Consider the following 20,801-nt stretch of genomic DNA (forward strand, 5'->3'; position numbering starts at 1 on the left):
CGCCGCTCTCCGCGCTCTCCGAGACCCCAGCGGCCGCCTTCTGCAGGGGAAGCGACCATGGCCATAGCTCGTGACTTGCCCCCCGGCCACTTCCCCTAGGAAGAAATCCTTTAAAAAGTTGCATTAAAAAAAAAAAATCCTTGGGCTGACCTTTGGGGCCGTGGGGGCCGAAGAAGTGTGCGTGTGTGTGCAAGCAAGAAAACGAAAGGTGTGTGTGCATGGGGGGCCGGCGGTGGGGGGACCCTCCGCTGCCACTTCTTCGCCCAGCGTTGTGCTGAGGTCCGGCCACCGCCCCCAGGACGCCGGGGCTGCGATGAGCCCGTGCGGGCGGGCCAGGCGACACACGTCCAGAGGGGCCATGGCCGTACTGGCGTGGAAGTTTCCGCGGACCCGGCTGCCCGTGGGAGCCAGTGCCCTCTGCGTCGTGGTCCTCTGTTGGCTCTACATCTTCCCCGTCTACCGGCTGCCCAACGAGAAGGAGATCGTGCAGGGGGTGCTGCAACAGGGCACGGCGTGGAGGAGGAACCAGACAGCGGCCCGAGTGTTCAGGTACTCCTGCCTTCGCGGCTCCTCCCCTCTAGCGTCCTTTCCTCCCCGTGCGCAGAGGACAGGGTCGCCGGCGAGCAGCGCCTAGCAGAGGCATCCCTTACATCCAGTCTTTTTGTCCTACCTCCACTTTTGTGCCATTCTTAACCTGGTGACTTTAGTCAGGGTCCCTTCCCCACCCCTTACCTCAAGAGATGGGCAGACACCTGCTTTGCGCATGTAAACACTACGCATTTCTTCCCAAGCCTGAGTTGCGTTTAATGATTTGCCGATAACCAGTGGGAAGGAGAACCCGGGATAACTTAGTCCCTTGCAGTTAATGAGAAATTATTTCTTGGGATCTGCAGGCATTTGAAGCTGTAGAACCCAAGCCTGAGTTGCGTTTAATGATTTGCCGATAACCAGTGGGAAGGAGAACCCGGGATAAGTTAATGAGAAATTATTTCTTGGGATCTGCAGGCATTTGAAGCTGTAGAGAACTAGAAGAAGGTAAGAGGCGCCTTCCCGAGGTTAGGTGAACAGTTGGTAACATAAATCACCAAGGAGGGAGTAATGGGCAAGTCTTGGGCAGGAAAAATATGGACGGATCCCGCAGCTTTGCGCAGTGTGCCCACAGCAAATAGAGAGTACTTACCGGCGTCCTAAGAGCCGGTGCCGTCCAATTTTTATGTTGAAATCGCAACAACTTTTTAAAATAACATATTATGATCTCATCTTGCCGATCACAAACTGGATTCTTTAGTGAGACGAGTTACTTGCCCAAGGTCATTACCTTTGAAGCGTGGGTGCTGGAATTTTCATCACTTAATGCTCCAAAACTCCCAGCTCTCTTTCTTGGCTTAGACTATGGATGTCTCTGGAAGATGAAAGATGTACTTTAGGTCAGCACTTGAAAGCATAAAACAAACAGAAAATCAAAGCCAGGTTGAAAAATCAGAACTCTGAGGATCACTCCGGTGGTAGTTTCCCTTCCTTCCTGGGAATTTTAGTTTAAGTGCCTAAAAATAAGTTGTTGGCAGCAGGGGTTGTATAGTCAGATTGGAGGAAAGGCAGAGCTGCTTCCCTTTCTCTTCCTCTCCCCAAGCATGGTGAGGGAGCACAGGGGTGCTTCCAGCCCTGCGAGGTGCCCCTCTCACCTTCAGTCCCTAGGGCTGCAGATGCTGCAGCTGGCTCTTCCTGTGATTGTAGTGGTCTGAATGGGGAGAGCTTTCCTTTGCTCTGCATAGGATCCTTCTAGTGAGTGTACGGGCAGGTGAGAGCCAACTTAATCATTTTCACTGCACTTATCTACAAATGTTCAGGAGCATCTGTAAATTTTTTAAAACTTTAAAAACATATGGTTTATCTCCCATTCTCAGGCCTGCTCTTGCAATGAAGGTCAGAGATAATATAGCCAGTGCCTTCAGAGGAAGTCAGCTGAATTCTCTCTTGGAGGGAAGGCTTTCTTTCTCTCTTTTTAGAACCCTACTATCATTAAGTTTAAAAATAACCCCACTCTCCTTACAAGTATGTAAGGGTTAATTTTCTCTTGCCTTCACAGTGTCAAAAGCAGGCAGAAGGCATGGCATGCAACAATTTTTTTCTCTAAAGACAGAAAGCACTTTCATTTCAAGTAATATAAGGAAATGAGTTAAGAACTTCCCGTTGGTTTGTGATGAAAGAGTCCATTTTTTATATAGGTGGAGGAATAATGAAGCTCTGTTAGAGAATAGATTTCTTTTTAGAGGTCACAATCAAGTGGAAAATGCTTCATATTCTGAGAAACACAAGCTGATAGTTTCTGAGATACATTTGCTCCTTGTCTGTAGCCTGGAGTAATCTTCAGTGTGTTCGGCTGTGGTTTGGTCTGGTGTCTATGTGCAGAGAATTACTTATTAAGGGAGCGGGGTTGGGGAGAAATTGGGTAAGAGGCACAAAGAATAATTACAATTTGTAATAATGAATATGCTAATAATATTGATTTGATCATCACATATTGTACAAAAATAATGATAGTCAACACTGTACCCCCAAAATATGTAAAATCAATTATGCTTCAATAAAAAAACACAAACATTCAAAAATAAAAAATTGCCTAAACACACATCTCTCAAAGTTAGCGTCTGTAAAACTGTGTAAGAGGCACCATTGCTTATTGAAAATAGTTTGAGCTTCAGAGTAGAATACTGAATATGTACATGGTGTCATGACAGATAAACAGCAGAGTGTCTTTGGCAAATTACTTTATCTCTTGGAGTCTTAGTTTCCTTAGTTATAAAATGGGAATAAGAACATCTACCTTGCAGGGTGGTAATAAGGTTTATTTATTTATTTATTTATTTATTTATTAGCAGAGTGTCTTTGGCAAATTACTTTATCTCTTGGAGTCTTAGTTTCCTTAGTTATAAAATGGGAATAAGAACATCTACCTTGCAGGGTGGTAATAAGGTTTAAATAAAAGATAACAAAACTGATGCCAGGTGTCTGGTACTTTGTGTATCCAGAAAATGGTTGCTTTATAATTGTTATAAATTATAACTTCCTGTATATGTTACAACTTAAATAAGGACATCTGGACAGCCCATAGAAATTTGGAATGTTTCACCTGCCAGATTTACAGAGAAATGTTATTGGTCCATAGCCCCCTTCCCACCCACATACCTATGAGCTAATAAATAAGGACAAGGAGTTTTGCAAGGTAGGAAAAGTTTTATGGTTTGTTAAGTCAAAAAAATTATTTTGCTCTGAACATTTAATAAAATCCATTTTTTTAATCATCTGGATTGTTAGTATGTGGGTAGTACTATATATTTGTTAAATATTAGACAGGTCAGCCAGAAGCCTTTATTATGTTGAGACAAAACTTTGGCAAACTGGTATCTGTGTTTCTCCAGTCTGAACATCTTCTGCACAAATACAAATATATTACACAACTGTGTGGTGTACACTTATGTGTGGCAGTATATGCATGTTTATTCATAAATCATGAACTGATGTCATATATATGTATAAACATATATGTATGTATACATACAAATATTTGCAATCAGTCATCGACTAATATTTAATGAGTGACTACTATGTGCTAGATACGTGTTAGGCCCTGGGAGATAGCAGTGAATGGGATGGATAGATTGCTTCCTCTTAAATATTAGACAGGTCAGCCAGAAGCCTTTATTATGTTGAGACAAAACTTTGGCAAACTGGTATCTGTGTTTCTCCAGTCTGAACATCTTCTGCACAAATACAAATATATTACACAACTGTGTGGTGTACACTTATGTGTGGCAGTATATGCATGTTTATTCATAAATCATGAACTGATGTCATATATATGTATAAACATATGTGTATGTATACATACAAATATTTGCAATCAGTCATCGACTAATATTTAATGAGTGACTACTATGTGCCAGATACGTGTTAGGCCCTGGGAGATAGCAGTGAATGGGATGGATAGATTGCTTCCTCTTGTTAGGCGCTTATTATCTGCCTGTCACTATGCTAATATGTATAGTCTCATTTAATCCTCTTAAGAACCTTGTATGAATGGATATATTATTATTCATATTTATAAAGATGAACATGCCCTGGTCTCTGCCATTAAGAGACTTGCTGTAATTTCATGGGAGAGACAGATATGTATATAATTAACAAACTGGGAATAGGGTTATCAAAGAGAGGCAACAGAAGAGTGAAAAACTTATGGGTTTGGGAACTGTCAGAACATGGTAGGGATTCTGGCTGTTTCTCTTTCTAGTTGTGTGATCGTTGATGAGTTCAACTCTCAGAACTTCAATTTCCCCGTTGTAAAATGGGGTTTGTGATAATTTCTTACAAGTTTGTTGTGAAAATTATATGACAGCATACAAAAAGCACTTAGAATGATGCTTATGACACATCTTTGTTTGATACATGGTCGTTACAACAACAGAAACACAAGGAAAGGGCTTGGGATACTCACAGAACATGACATTTAATTCTACCAGCAGGAGGGAAATCAGAATGTTTCATAAAGTAGGTGGTGTTTGTACTATAAGCCTTAAAGGATAGTAAGATGGGGTAAGTGGTAAGAGGTGAGGATAGAAGGATATTCCAGGTAGTGAGAACAGCAAAGGCTGAGGCAGAGATGTTTGGAAGTGCCTGGCATGTTTCCTGTATGGAAAGTTATTAAGTCACCCATGGAGACCATGATCAAAAGGGAGGCTGGGACAGGTGGAAGCCAGGTTACAATCTTTGAATGTCTTTAAGGTGTGGCTCGTGAGTAATGGACAAAGACCAAATATCCAAGGGTTCTGGTTGTGTGTCAGCTTTCAGCAAAGATGGCATATCATTGTTACCAGTGGACTTGGGGATAGGGAATAGGGAGGCTGGGACAGGTGGAAGCCAGGTTACAATCTTTGAATGTCTTTAAGGTGTGGCTCGTGAGAAATGGACAAAGACCAAATATCCAAGGGTGCTGGTTGTGTGTCAGCTTTCAGCAAAGATGGCATATCATTGTTACCAGTGGACTTGGGGATAGGGAATAGGGATCCCCGTTGTAAAATGGGGTTTGTGATAATTTCTTACAAGTTTGTTGTGAAAATTATATGACAGCATACAAAAAGCACTTAGAATGATGCTTATGACACATCTTTGTTTGATACATGGTCGTTACAACAACAGAAACACAAGGAAAGGGCTTGGGATACTCACAGAACATGACATTTAATTCTACCAGCAGGAGGGAAATCAGAATGTTTCATAAAGTAGGTGGTGTTTGTACTATAAGCCTTAAAGGATAGTAAGATGGGGTAAGTGGTAAGAGGTGAGGATAGAAGGATATTCCAGGTAGTGAGAACAGCAAAGGCTGAGGCAGAGATGTTTGGAAGTGCCTGGCATGTTTCCTGTATGGAAAGTTATTAAGTCACCCATGGAGACCATGATCAAAAGGGAGGCTGGGACAGGTGGAAGCCAGGTTACAATCTTTGAATGTCTTTAAGGTGTGGCTCGTGAGAAATGGACAAAGACCAAATATCCAAGGGTTCTGGTTGTGTGTCAGCTTTCAGCAAAGATGGCATATCATTGTTACCAGTGGACTTGGGGATAGGGAATAGGGAAAAATGCATTAAAGTGGTTGTTTTGAATATTATGTTGACTCACTGGGTGGTGACCATTACTCTAACAAGTCATATTCCTTTTTCCTTTCCCAACTTCTGCACAAACTACTACTCTAAGCAGTTTTCCTTCTGTGTGGCTTTATTTATTTCCCTGTTTTTGAATCCATGGATGTTAAAAGCTTCAGGTATTTCCATAGCTGCCTTTAGTGGCAGCAAAAGGGCATTGTGGGTAGAGGGGATGAGAAGTAGGTGCTGCCATCTGTATGTATGACATATAATTTTGGCGTTTGCAAGCTGGGCATTTGTGGAATTCACTTTTAAAAAGTAGTTTAGGAAAAAGATAATTTAATAAGTTTTGGTGCTTCAAAAAATATGCTGTAATTATGTTGCAAATTAACAAATGTGGAAAAATCTTATCAGCAATAATCACAATAGCAAAAATCGATCATTAACATTTATTGGACACATAAAATGTACCAGGTGCAGTTTTTAGTGCTTATATATGTTATATATTTTGTCCCCAAAGCAACCCTATAAAGTGGCTTTTTGTATGTTATTTTACAGATGAGGATAAGATGAGGATATGGAGATTCAGAGAAATCATGAACAAAATGATGAAGTTGGGTTTTTAACCTAGAGCTATTAAATTCTAAACCTTATGCTTGTTTCCTGATGATCGTGAATAAATGAGGCATTGCTGTATATGATCTGTCCCTGATTGCTTCTCCAGTGTCATCTTTCATCAGTGTTCCTCTTTATGTTTTAATAATATTGGAATCATTTGTAGTTCCTGCAATAGGCCAGGCTGTGTTAGCTGTATTAGTTTTGCTCGAGTCATTCCCTGTGCCTGAAATGCCTTTACTTCATGGCCCTATCTTTCTTCCCTTCATCTTACCAGCTCCTACTCATCTCTTGACAGTGGTGTAAAGCAAAGGTTCTGAGGTCAGCTGTGTTCAAATTCTGACTCCATCACTTGCAGTGTTTTTGAGCAAGTCAGTCTTCATTGTCCATTTCCTCCTTTGTAAAATGTGGCTTCTTAAAGGATTGTTGTGAGAATTAGATTAGATAATGTATCAAAAATGCTTAGAACTGTTCTGGAGTATAATGAGTGCTCAGTCCACGTTAGCTCTCCTCGAGGCAGCCTCCCTTACTCCTTTCTCCCTCCCCAGGCTGTTTGAAGTTTCTGTGTTTTCTTTATACCAAGTGTGTATTATTGCATTTCTTTAATTTATATCTACTACTATGTGTCTACCACTATTGCCATAGAAGATGCCAGGACAATAGCAGTGAACTTAACAAAATTTTTGCTTTCTTGGAATCTATAGGCTAATGAAGGGAGACAGAAAAGACACAGATAAATATACACATATCTGGTAGACAGGTGCATTAATCATGCAGTATTAAAAGTACCAGTGTATTTATTTGTCTTCCCTCCTAAATTTTAAGCTCCTTGAGTACAGGGACTGTGTCTCATTCACATTTGCATTTGCAGCGCTTAGCATGGTCCCTGGCACACTCATTTTTGTTTAGTTATTGTGTGAAAAAGTTTTAGAAAGGTGTGGAACCACATAGCCAATCAGTCAGTCAACAGATATGTAATGACGACCTTCTGTGTGTCTAGCACTCTGCTTTGCAGTGTGTGGGATCAGACGATTAAGCGGCATTGCCTCTATTCCTAAGAGCTCTTAATCTACAGCAGAGTTTCCTGCTCTCAACAGTACTGACACTTGGGGCTGGATACTTCTTTGCTGTGGAGGGCTGTCTTGTACATTATACAATGTTCAGCAGCGCCCTTGACCTCTGTCCAGTAAATGAGACAACCAAATATGTCTCCAGACTTAGAGAAACAACCCTTAGGAGGCAAAATTGCCCCTAGTTGAAAACCACTGCTTTAGAGAAACAAAACCAATCCAGTTGATAGAATTTTTTTAAAAACCCTGAAAATATATGCAATTGAGGATTAAATTTGGAAACTGCATACTAGAAAATGTTTTGACTTTTCAGAGAAAAGAGGTGTCTCTGTGGGCTCATGTATTTGGAGAAGGTTTCCTGGAAGAGACGCGAATGTATTATATTTGGTAGATGGACAGGGTCTTGGTTTGGGAAGGGTCAGAAGAGGGGATGAATTTTAGGATATTTGCTGTGAGCAACCATCTCCATGAAAAGCTTCTGTGAGAGCTGTTTAAGATTCTCTTCAGTGCCCCTCTTAGACCCTGACAAGAGAAGTCCATGCTCTGTGCCTTACACTTTAGGGGGCCACACCCTGCTCTTCCTCTGGTCTCATCCCTTCTGAATGGGGCAAGGTATCGATGGGGTCTTGCTAGACCCTGGAATTACCTGCCCAAATCACCCAAGCCCACTTCTACAGCCTGCTTGCCTGCCTGTGGGGGACATTTTCCCCAACCTTCTTCCTGAGGGTGGCTTGTCCCCTGGTGTGTGCAATCCTAGGCCCAAGGGATGGCCAAGCAACAGCGCTTTGAGGGAGAGGGAGGCAATGGAAGAAACGTGGATGTAGGGCTGTGGGATTCATATGTGTGCATGATGTGGGCTCTCCCTGTGTCTCCATGTTCCAGCATCAAACTTCCTGGAGTTTGAGAAGTCTAAATTTGAATCTGGCATTCCAGGTTGTTATGCAGTTATATCTGTCCAGGGAGGAGGATAGAATATATTTTAATTGATTGTTGGTTTAATTACATCTTCTAAATATTTAGATAGATACATTTGTACGTTTGTCCTCTGTCTTGCAAATGGGAGCAGTTAGAATGCCACTGGTTTGTCCTGTACAATCAATACTCAAGTGAAATATTGTAGTGTTTTGTTTTGTTTTTGCAACTTGGGAACCTCTTAGTCTTCATTTGAGAGAGCAGTGTTTTAGGAAACTTGTTGGGTCAATTGAATAATTGTATATGTTAGTGTGGAATATGGCCCGTTTATCTTTTGACAAAGTTGTGAATCATCTTGGAAGTAATGCTGACTATCTGTCATCAACGCACTCTTTCATTCTGGAATTGGTAAATTTCTAGTAAAATACAATGATTTTAGCTTTTTACTCTAATTTGGCTCTATTGGGAGCTGTGTGACCTTAGGAAAGTTATTTAACTGCTCTGAATCTTTCTGTCATCTGAAAAATGAGTATAATATGCTATCCCACTTCATAGGTCTGTGATGATCATTAAGTCTGGTAATTAACATTGAATCCATAGGTATCCCCACCTGGCTGGCTGAGATGACAGGAAGCGTATTCCCACCTTGAAAGAGTCTGGCCTTTGGGGTCCTAGAGTATCAAGTGCTGATTCTGGTTCTGTCATTTTTTGACTTTGTGACCTTGAACAATTTACTTACCTTTTCTGAGTCTTACCTGAGAGTGGCAATAGTTAACCTTGAGAGGATTAGGTTCTGAATAATTGCTGATTATTAATCCATAATGAGGAGAAGAGCCATGACTTGGGGCACATTCTGTGCTTATTAGTTGCATCTTCAGTAAAGGAATATCTGACAATGAAGAGTGACCTTACAACACACCCTCTTCTTCCACAGAGTTAGTACTAAGGGTGCTGCAGGATGGCTTGCAGATTTCTAAGGAAGACAGCAGGGCCCAGCAGTAAATCACCCGATTATTCATCAATTCAGCCACATTTGCTAAATGCCTGTTATGTGCAGTTAGGCACTAGGGATTCAGTGATGAATATAAGACATGGTCCCTGATTTTATAGAATTTGGAGTCTAGTCTAGAGTCAGTTAAATCAGTAAGAAATTGAGTAACGTGGTATTCCAAGTGTTATAGTTTGGCTGTTGTGGATAATTACAGTGAGTTTTGAAGCGATTAGTTTTTTTCCCCTTTCTGTTGAACTGTCTTCTCACTGTGGCATTGCATGAGAGGGGAGCAGCCAAACCCAGAAGAGCTGTGTCACTCCTTTAATTAGGTGCCAGGAGGACGCTGAGATGAAGATTCAGAGCCGCACGGTCTCCATTTTTTAGGTCTGAAGTAACAGTACATTACCAGGGATTTCCAGGTGATTGTAATGAGAAATGAGCTTTTTTGAACAAAGCACCTGCTTCAATTATTGGTGTAATAAATATATAAATGATATGATGTCTCCCATGTTCATTTTAAAAATTTATAGTGTTTATTATTTATCTGTTTTTGGAAATTATACATATTTACTGTAGAAAAGCTCAAGATGCAATAAAAAGGAGAGAAAAACCTACTCATAATTCCATCACTCAGAAGTACTCATGGTAAATACTGCCTTTTTAAAATATATTTGTTTGCATATGTATATATTACAAAATTATGTGTATTTTGTATATTTAGTTTTATATCCTCTTTTATTTACTCAAAATTGTACCTTTAGCATTCTCATATAATTAGCTTTTAATTTCCAAGGTTGTGATAAAATAGCTTTATGATTTTTATTTTGAGAAATTATTTATTGTCCAAATGTTACCATATTGGGACAAATTACTGTCTTAAAAAGATTATTCATGCTGCTGACAGATTTGCATGTTAGATTTTTTTCTTTAAAGATTTCTCTATATGTATTTGGTGAATAACTGAGCATAGGAAATCAAAAGGCCTCTGTAAAGAGTTTTACTTTCTCAAAGTTGGCATTAAAATAATAAAAGCAACACTATTTTCATTTAAAAGTAATTGACATTTAACAAACACTGCTAATATTTTGATGTATATTCTTCCAGACCACTCAATGCATTTGTGTGTGTAAATTTAAAAAAAAATCGTGAATTTGACAGTACATTGCAAATATTTTTCTAGTAACAGTATATGTAGATCTACATCGTCTTTTTCTAATGGCTCTAATATTTTCCATTATTAGGATACATAAAAATTTAATTAATCCACTGTATTGAATATATATGTTGTTGCAGTTTCTCACTTTTGTAAATAATAATGGGAGGAATATCTTTTTGTGTGTATCTTAAACACTTATCTGTTTCTTAGTATAAATTTCTAGAATTAGTTTCTAGACAGTTTTTTTTCCTGCCATCGATTCTTATAACTGATGGTAGCTGACTGGTTAGCTCAGCTGGTTAGAGCGCAGCCTTGTAACACCAAGGTCAATGGTTCAGTTCCTCTTACATCCAGACCCCAAAACAAACAAAAAAATTCCTATAACTGGGTTCTGTGGTGGTTCAAAGAAAATCTTTGTCGTTACCTAAAGGAAGATTTGGGGATTTCCTTCTTTCAGTGTAGATACTGATTTCATACATAGCAGACATGCAATTACCGTTACATTAAATGATGAAATTTCCCTTATGTGAATTTTCAAGGGAGTCAAAGCAACTAAGAAAAATTCCCACACCACTGGATATGTACAGTGGCAGGGTGTCCCTTCATCGAGAATGGCAGAGACCCAGATCTGAGGAATTTATTTAGTGCAGTGGTTCATGCGCCTTTATCTTTCACGGTTATCCTTTCCATTACAGTACAGTTGACAGTGAGCATGCTGTTTCTTTTCATCTACATTCAAAAATCAGTGTCTTTATAGGACCATTTATATCATTTTTCTAGGACTTAAGCAATTACATAAAACTATAATTTAAAAAGGAGCGTGAACTTTTATTTCATGATAAGGTAGGATTTCAAGGAAAGAGAAAAATGTCTTAAATAAAACAAACATTATATTTTATAAATCTAATTTTGAGTCATTTTCCTATTTGCTAAAATTAAAGTCTTAAGCATGAATCTGGAGCAGATCATACCCACCTGGTGGAGGATGAGGGTGGGATAAAAAGGCACAGAAATCTCATGGTGTTTTCTTGGGTGAGTTTTTTGGAGGTAGAGTTTTGATGATTGTGATGAACTTGGCCTACATCATCCTTTCGTGTGTCCTGCTACTCCCTTGCGCCTGTGTGAAATACCTACACATGTGTTGCTTTGGTGCTTTTGGGCCAGAGATTGAGGTCGTCTTAGATCTCTGACCACAGTCTTACTAAGTGTCTAACAAGTATTTGTTGGATGAATGAAAACATTAGATTGTCTGAAAGGCCAGTAGACAGCTGTCTGAATACCTTTTAAGGAGCAGTTTCATTCATTGCCTAGTATTAAGACTCTGTGCTGTAAATATTCGCTCCCAATGTATTTATTCATTCCTTCTTTTATTCCTTGTTCAACAAATACCTATTCAATGCCCGGTATGTGTCAGGCACTATGCTAGTTGCTGAGAGCAGAGTGGTAGGCCGGGAGGACATAGGCCCTGCCCTTATGGAATGTGAGCACATAGCACATGTTCTAAAGGGGACATGGATGTCGCCTTCATGGAAAATGTGAACACACAGCACACGTTCTAAAAGTGACATGGATGTTGCCCTCATGGAACATGTGAGCACAAGCACATGTGCTAAAAGGGACATGGATATTCTCCACAGAGTCTTTCAACTCCTTTTCATGGAAGGAAAAACAGACGCAGGTTTAAGTTCACTTTCAGAACTTAGCTGTATGGTCTGTAGTTGGTATAGTCCAGAAAAGGCCTGGTTCCCTCCTCTGGTCCATTCAATTTTGGGTCTGTTTTCTGATTGTGAGGCCACAGGTGTCCATCCAGTTTAGTGGAATAACATCTTCCTGTGCAACCCGTGAAATGTGAGAGAGGAAAAGCTCTTTAAAATGCTGCTAAGAGATATAGGAGTCCATGGGGAAAGGAGAGCTCATTACCGGTGGAATGGGAGAGCCTGAGCGGCCGGCCGGCTTGGATTGCTCACTTGGTAAGTGACTGTTCTCAGCTCGGCCGGCCCCTGCAACAACGAAGCAGAGGAAGGGAGGGCAGCCAGTGAGGCCCTGTGAGTTGGGAACCCAGGAGTCTCATCTGGGGTCAGAACACAAAGTGGTTTTATTTTTTCCTGGTAACTGTTTTGACTCTGCCATGTCAAATCTACCTCCTTACCCCCAGCAATCCTTAGTGGGCTGTAACGGGTCTCTGAACAACTTGGCCAGATTTTATTAATTTTTATCGACCTGGATCACTGGGACAGTCTCCTTCTGGCATTTAGCTCAGTTTTGTTTCTCTTTAGGCACAATGAGAACGCCTGTGTCTACAACCTCTGCCCGCTCAGGCCCCACCGGGGCCTCCAGGAGCTCGCAGTGGAAGGTGTGGAGGTGCCTAGCCTGCTCCCCCTTCTAGGAGCTGCTGCTTCAGTTTGGGCAGGAAGGAGGTGAATGCACATGGTCCTTCCGCTGTTGGGGATCGCTGCTTCTGCATGAACCCCAACTGTTCCGGCTCCTTCACCTGAAGGGCAGCCTTCTCAGGTAGAGTCCTGATAAACACTCTGTCCGTAGGGAGCTCCCCTCTCCTTGCCATGCCAAAGGCTCTTCACCACCTACCCCCTCTCGGTCTCACAACCTCTTTCCATTTCTCTTTCCTCTTTCTCATGCACAGGAACAGCACAACATGCAATCCAGGAGGGAAGTGCCTGGCTCTTTACTGCAGACTCTCTCCATCTCTGCAAGCTTCCCCTACCCCTTCTTCCCTTGTTGGCAGGAAAGCAAAGCCCTTGTCCCCACCTCCTCAACCCCCCCTTTATGGGGGTGGAGAGGCAGCAGCCTCACTGCAAAACATGGCACTCCTGAGGCCACTCATTTCTCCCAGTCCTTCCCCAGCAAGAATCAGCCAGGTGGTGGGAGGACTGGTTCTCTGGTCTGGCACCTCTTAGAAAACCTCTAGAGCGGTGGCTGGCCATGAAATCTGGTGGCTTTCTAGACTTAAAAGATGGGACTTAGCATATGTTGGCCTCAGTCTGGGGCTTTGACCCTAATTTTCAGAGAAGAGGGAAAAAAACTCACGTTTTTTTACCCTCATTCCCTGGATAAGTTTTCGTATCCTCACAAAACTCAGTCATTATATACTGGCTCTTAATGGATTTCTGTGGACCCCAGAAGTAAGGAAATGATCCACTGAATTCAGTTTCGTCTTCAGCAGGAAATCAAGGTTTCCCATGACAAATAAGGGGCTGAGCCCCCCACCCCTGTTTAGGGGGCTTACTGTGAACATCTCAGATTGTCTCCTCACCATCTAGAAGCACCCATCTACTGTGGGCTCTTTCTCATGTCCTTTTCTCCTTGCTCAGGAAGCCCAGGGGTGGATCAGCACATCTCCTAGCTAAGCGGACTCTAACTGGGGAGTGAAGCCTGTCTGGCCAGGAACCTCAATCTTGATTCTCTTGGGTCCCCCCTCTTCTACAGGGAAGGGAAGAATCTCCATTCCTCAACAAGTCCCTCTTGCTCCCAGTTGTGCCTTTGCATTGGCCAGGGTTCAGGGGTGGTCGTGGTGGGGGGGCAGGACTGCTCATCAGGTCCCTCCAAAGCCCTGCTGAGGGGCTGGCCATATATCCAGTGGCTCTTTCAACTCATGTGGGGTACTTAGCAGCTGTGTCTCCAGCTCTAGACTTAAACCATAATTCCAGCATAAAATCCCACTGAACATCCTGTTACAAAAGGAAAGAAACAATAAAAAAGTCAGAAGATTGCTCCTAGTGTAATAGATTTCCAGATTTATACCTTATATGCAGTCCGAAATACTCTTTTCGGGCTTTTAAAATAGAGATGTGATATGGAAAATTAAATTCAGATTTAATTAACGTTTATTGAGCACCAATTATGTGTAAACACTATGCTAGCTGTTTTCGTGCACAATATATCCCTCAATTTAACCGTATAGTTTAAGATCAGCTCTGTTTTTTAGACAATAATGATGGTATTTTTAGTAATATAGTTATTTATTTTGTATCTGCCATATGCCAGGCACTGTTTTAAGCACTTTACACACTGTTATCATTGTGAGTGTTTAACATTCACAAATATGAAATGAGGAAGATATTATTATCCTCATCTTACAAAGAAATAGGCTGTGAGTAATTATTTGCCTAAGGACATTTAGACTGTCTGTAGTGCTGAGAACTTGCATTTGATGAACGCCTACTATGTGTTATCCTCTCCTTTAAATACTTTATGGATGTTAACATCATCATAGTGGCCCTAGAAGATAGTCGTGTTTTATTGATCAAGAAACTGAAGCACAAAGAGTTTAAGGACCTCGCTTAGGGTTTCACAGTTAGTGAGCGGGGATCCCAGACTTCCTTACTATGCTGGACCTTTGCAGTAAGACCAGCATTCACATTCAGGGCTTCAAGTCAAAGCCTGATACCTCCTTATGTTGCAGTGCCTTAACACAAAGGCATGAATCTCAAATGATAAAATTTCAGTCTGTGAAGGTGAACTTCCTTCTGTTTCACTGTTGTTAAAATCAGAGGCTGTGGGCCGACCCGGTGGCGCACTGCTACAGTGTGCCGCTTGGAAGCTTAAGGACCTCGCTTAGGGTTTCACAGTTAGTGAGCGGGGATCCCAGACTTCCTTACTATGCTGGACCTTTGCAGTAAGACCAGCATTCACATTCAGGGCTTCAAGTCAAAGCCTGATACCTCCTTATGTTGCAGTGCCTTAACACAAAGGCATGAATCTCAAATGATAAAATTTCAGTCTGTGAAGGTGAACTTCCTTCTGTTTCACTGTTGTTAAAATCAGAGGCTGTGCATATCACCTACTCCTCAAGGATCCTACCAATAGATCTGTAAGCTCAAATCAGGGGGCAGGAGGGTGTCTCCTTCTTTACTGTCTCTTCCTAACATCTCTGATTCACCCCAGTGGTTTATCTTTGGGCTCCATTTGCTCTGCTAACTACCTAAGTGGCACAGCCCATTTGCTTAACTCCCCTTTATTACTGTGAGACAGATGCCAAGAAGATACCAAGGTCACGGGAACTAAAACCTGGACAGCTGTAGGAAACAGGAGTGGAGCAGTCAACCACGTGGAGACTTTCTGTACCACCTAAAAAGGGAAATTGTTCTTTCATTTCTCTACATTGCTGAAGTCTCCAGGGACTTTTGGCTTTAGTCATTGTCTCTGAAATGGAATCTATGTGATAATGTTTTGGGTCATCTAGAAATTTAGAGATCTAATGTGTATTTTTTAAATTAAAATAATGCACTTTTATTGTAAAAGTTAAAGCTTTGTGTAAGTGTATTAAGCAAACAGAAAAGCCTTCTTAGTTTCATTGTCCAGAGATAAACAATGTTTTGATGTGTATCTTTCCAGATGTTTTCCTATTCAGAGTATAATTTATTATCCAGTCTAGGATGCTTGAGGTAAAATAGTATAATTACACAAGGACAACAGACCTGAACTCGGACTGTTTTGAACAAACTGGGGTGTATAATCCCCCTACTGTGTATGAGTTTTTTATATCAACAGAAACATCTAGATACACTCCGCATATATATTCTATAGAGAAAGGCACAGCCTCTAAGGTGGCTCCCCATGAGCCCACCTGCTGGTGTTCGTGCTGTTGTATCATCCCCTCCCTTTGACTGCGGGCTGCATTTAGTGACTCACTGCGAGAATAGCACAGAACACTGCAAAAGAGATGGCATGCACTTCCCAGGCGAGGCCGCGAAAAGACCATAGCTTCTGTTTTGAGTGCCCTTTTTCTCTCTCCTTTGGACCACTTGCTCTGGGAGAAGCCAGCTGCCATGCTGTCGGGACACTCAGGCGGTCTGTAGAGAGGCCCACGTGGTAAGAAACTGAGGTCTGGTCAACAGCCAGTGAAGAAGGGACCGAGGCCACCAACAAGCACGTAAGTGGGCTGGGAAGGGTGTCCTCTGGCTTCCGATGACCACAGCCCCAGCTGACTGCAGCTTCGTGAGAGACCTTCAGCTATAACCATCCGCGATATTCCTGATCCTAAGAAACTGTGAGAAAATAAGTCTTTGTGGCTTTAAACTACTAAGTTTTGGGGTAACTTGTTTTATGGTAATAGATAATTAATACATGTTAATTAAATAAAAATTAATTAAATTAAATCGAATTAATTAAAATAAATTTTTTTTTAACAACAGCCTTTTCTTTCCTATCCACAACATTTCAAATTTCATTACAAATTTCAGTAGATAGCTTACTTAGTATGCATAGTACAAAGCTATATCAGCTCATTAAAAAAAAAATTGAATATAAAATTCCATTTTAGGGCTGGCCATGAAGTTTTTCCTTTCCTTTTTTTTTTTAAAAATTAGAAGTCCCTTTAAAATCCTTTGAAACATGTTTTCCTGCTTCTGCAGTTATCTCCACAGATGGCTTCTTAAAGGGAAAATTTCAGAGTCATGGAGCAGCACATTTGATTTTAGACTGGTATTTACGAATTGTCTTCCAATTGAAGTCATTTGTTTTGTGACCAAGAGTGTTTGTATCCCTGTTTGCTCTTGTAATACTGAATAATTATCAACTTTAAAAAATTTTGCCAATATATAGGTGGAAAGTTATAATTTTACTGATTAGTGAGACTGAGCTTTCTTTTACCTTTCTTTTATCCCTGTCAATTTTGTCTTCTGTGAAGGGCACTTTAAAGTCTTTTTACCTCCTTTCTTCCTGGGTTACTCATCTTTTCTTTTTTGATACCCAAAGAGTCCTTTATTTATTAAAGAATGTGGCTCTTTGTCATATCTGTTGCAAATATTTTTCCTAATTTGTCTTTTGACTTTTGCTTATATTTAAAAATTTTTCTTTTCTGTAAAGACTTTAGAAATTATTGGGCAATCAACTTCATCAGCTTTTTCTTTTATGGCTTTTGAACATTTGTGTCATGATTCTTGCAGCCCAAGACATTTTCATCTGGTGTTTTTATGATTTAGCTTTTTGCATTTAAATTTGAGATCTATCTCTGATTTGTTTTAACATAGTGAGGTGAAGATTCAATTTTTCCACCATATGTTCTAGCACCATTACTAAAACAAAAACAGTAACTCACCTCCCCCCACTGATTTGAAATGCCAATTTTATTCATGCTAGGTAATCCCATATGCGTTGGTCTATTTCAGAAGTCCCACTTTCCTTCCATAGATTTGTCTCACTAGTCCTATTTTACAGTCATAGTGTCTCAATTACTGTAGCTTTATAGTAAATTTTAATATCTGATAGGGCCAGTCACTGGTTTTTGGTCAGAATTTTCTTTGCTATTCTGCCATATTTTTCTTAGTATAACTGAGATTGTTTTTCAAGTTCAAATGATTCCTATTGAGATATTTTTTTATAAGAATTGCATTAGTTTATATATTATTATTATTACAAAACTGAAACTTCGTGTCCAAGAATAAGATATATGTACTTGTATATTCAATTCTATTTTATTTCTCTAAACAGTATTTAATTTTTTCTCATAGATTCTGCACATTGTTTATTGAGATTATTTGTAGACGCTTTATATGTTTTTGATGTTTCCATTATTGTACCCAGTAGCATATTGTTTTTATCATTATTTCTTTTTTTTTTTTTAATGTTTATTTCTTAGGTATGATTATTTTCATAGTTTCCTGGGGATCTGTAGGTACATATTTGCATATCTTCTTTAGAGAAATGCTTACTTAGTTCTTTTGCCCATTTTTTGATTGGGTTGCTTGTTTTTTTCTTGTAAAGTTGTTTGAGTTCTTTATATATTCTGGATATTAGTCCTTTGTTGGATGTGTATTTTGCAAATATTTTCTCCCACTCTGTTGGTTGTCTTTTAGCTCTGTTAATTGTTTCTTTTGCTGTGCAGAGGCTTTTTAGTTTGATATAGTCCCATTTGTTTATTTTTCCTTTGGTTGCCTGTGCTTTTGGGGTCATATTCATGAAGTCTGTGCCCAGCCCTATTTGCTGAAGGGTTTCTCCTATGTTTTCTTTAATAAGTTTTATTGTTTCGGGGTGTATATTTAAATCCTTGATCCATTTTGAGTTGATTTTAGTACATGGTGAGAGGTATGGGTCTAGTTTCAATCTCCTGCATATGGATATCCAGTTATCCCAGCACCCTTTGCTGAAGAGGCAGTCCCTACCCCAGTGAATAGGCTTGGTGCCTTTGTCGAAGATCAAATGGCAGTAAGTGCGTGGGTTGATTTCTGGGTGTTCTGTTCTATTCCATTGATCAGTGTCTCTGTTTTTGTACCAGTACCATGCTGTTTTGGTTATTGTGGCTTTGTAGTATAGTTTAAAGTCAGGTAGAGTAATACCTTCAGCTTTATTTTTTTTTGCTCAGCGTTGCTTTGGCTATTCGTGGTCTTTTGTTATTCCAGATAAATGACTGTATAGTTCTTTCCATTTCTGAGAGAAATGTCATTGGAATTTTGATGGGGATTGCATTGAATTTGTATATTACTTTGGGTAGTATAGTCATTTTCACTATATTGATTCTTCCAATCCAGGAGCATGGGATGTCTTTCCATCTTTTTGTATCCTCTCTAATTTCTCTCAGGAGTGGTTTGTAGTTCTCGTTATAGAGATTTTTCACATCCTTAGTTAGTTCAGTTCCTAGGTATTTTATTTTTTTGGTGGCTATTGTGAATGGGCAGGCTTTCTTGATTTCTCTTTCTGCTTGTTCACTATTGGTGAATAGAAATGCTACTGATTTTTGTGTGTTGATTTTGTATCCTGCTACTGTGCTGAACTCTTTTATCACCTCTAAGAGTTTTTTTGTAGATGATTTGGGCTGTTCGATATATAGGATCATATCGTCTGCAAACAGGGACAGTTTGACTTCATCTTTTCCAATCTGGATGCCCTTTATTTCCTTCTCTTTTCTGATTGCTCTGGCTAATACTTCCAATACTGTGTTGAATAGGAGTGGTGAGAGTGGGCATCCTTGTCTGGTTCCTGTTCTTAAAGGAAAAGCTTTCAGTTTTTCCCCATTCAGGATGATATTGGCGGTGGGTTTATTATATATGGCTTTGATTATGTTGAGATACTTTCCGTCTATACCTAATTTATAAAGGGTCTTTGTCATGAATGAGTGTTGGATCTTATCAAATGCTTTTTCGGCATCAATAGAGATGATCATATGGTCCTTGTGTTTGATTTTATTAATATGGTGGATCACATTTATTATCATTATTTCTGAGTCATTATTTATATATGAGGGTACTTCAAAAAGTTCATGGAAAAATTGTATTATCTGTTAATTCTATTTACCACTAAATTTTGAAGTACTCTCAAACAGGAAAGTCATTTTTATTTATAGCCAGCCACCTTACTGTAGTTTCTCAGTGTATTTTTCTTTCAGTTTATTCTCTTGGGTTGTCCAGATGTGCATTTATGTATATGTTTTATAAATAATGATAATTTTTTCTGTTTTCTAGTGTTAACTTCTCCTGTTGTGTGTTCTTCAATGAACTTCTACAAATCCAATGCTGGATTTCTCCCTCTTTCCTCCCTTCTTCTCTTTCTCTTCAGTTGAATCTTATCCCTCATCTGTTTCTAGCTCGGTGACATTGGACAAGTTACTGACATGTGAAGAAAGTGAAGATTAGAAAGGTGGTGAGTGGCTGAGCCAGGATTTGGACTCGGGCTTCTCTGACCTCAGGGCTCACTCTCTAAGCACTATCTCTTATGGCCCGCAGGAAAATGATCTGGGAAGCTTCTTGCTTCTAGTCTCTCTCCTCTCTCTTCTCTCCTCCTCTTCTCTCTCTGTGTCTCCATAGTGTTTGTGGATACTATAAATCTAATCACCAAACCTCATCCCAGAATGTATCCTGTTTCAATAGTTGTACTGGAAATCTGCAATTGATATAATAAGCATCCAGATGTGCCATGATGATGACTGGAGATTTGTAAATCAAATGATTCTTGTTTCTGGAAATGTTATTTTAGGAGGAAGCACAGTGCCGGGGACCAGCCCCAGCACAAAGATTGTAAGGTCCCCACTGGTAAAAAAACCCCAAAAGGGAGGAAAGGCAGCTTCGGCGATGGAATGGACAGCAAACACACAGACTCAAGGGATCTGCTGAATGCTGACACTTTATTGAAGCATGCACACACTTTTTATACCTTTTCTTGGAAGCAACATAATTATTGAAATAATCATTGAACAATATCATAATATCTCTTTCTGAATGACATGTGTTTCAAGAAAAATAGCATTACAGTTTGTTTCCATGATTACAATGTTTTTTTCTTTGAACAAGAACGTTACAACCCACTGGTCCCAAATAATCATCAATTGTTACATTGAACTCTATATGACATTATTGAATTATAATCCAAACTTGTATTTTAATCAAAGGGTACAAGCAGGAAGTCAAAGTTTCCTTCACCAGTTATTGTTTAACCATGTTGCCTAGCAGCTTTTGGGTAAATTTTCAATAACA

General features: G+C 40.0%; 1 protein-coding gene across 1 annotated transcript in view; it reads left to right on the forward strand.

The window, feature by feature from the left end:
- ST8SIA1 (ST8 alpha-N-acetyl-neuraminide alpha-2,8-sialyltransferase 1) overlaps nt 1-20,801 on the forward strand; it is a 123,311-nt gene continuing 102,510 nt past the window's right edge. The window contains exon 1 of the mRNA XM_008583465.1: nt 1-549. Within this exon, the coding sequence (XP_008581687.1) occupies nt 314-549 (236 nt within the window). The 5' untranslated portion in view covers nt 1-313. The remainder of the gene's footprint in view (nt 550-20,801) is intronic.

The sequence above is a fragment of the Galeopterus variegatus genome, unplaced genomic scaffold (assembly GCF_000696425.1).
Source record: "Galeopterus variegatus unplaced genomic scaffold, G_variegatus-3.0.2 Scaffold2922, whole genome shotgun sequence".
NCBI classification, from domain to species: Eukaryota; Metazoa; Chordata; class Mammalia; order Dermoptera; family Cynocephalidae; genus Galeopterus; species Galeopterus variegatus.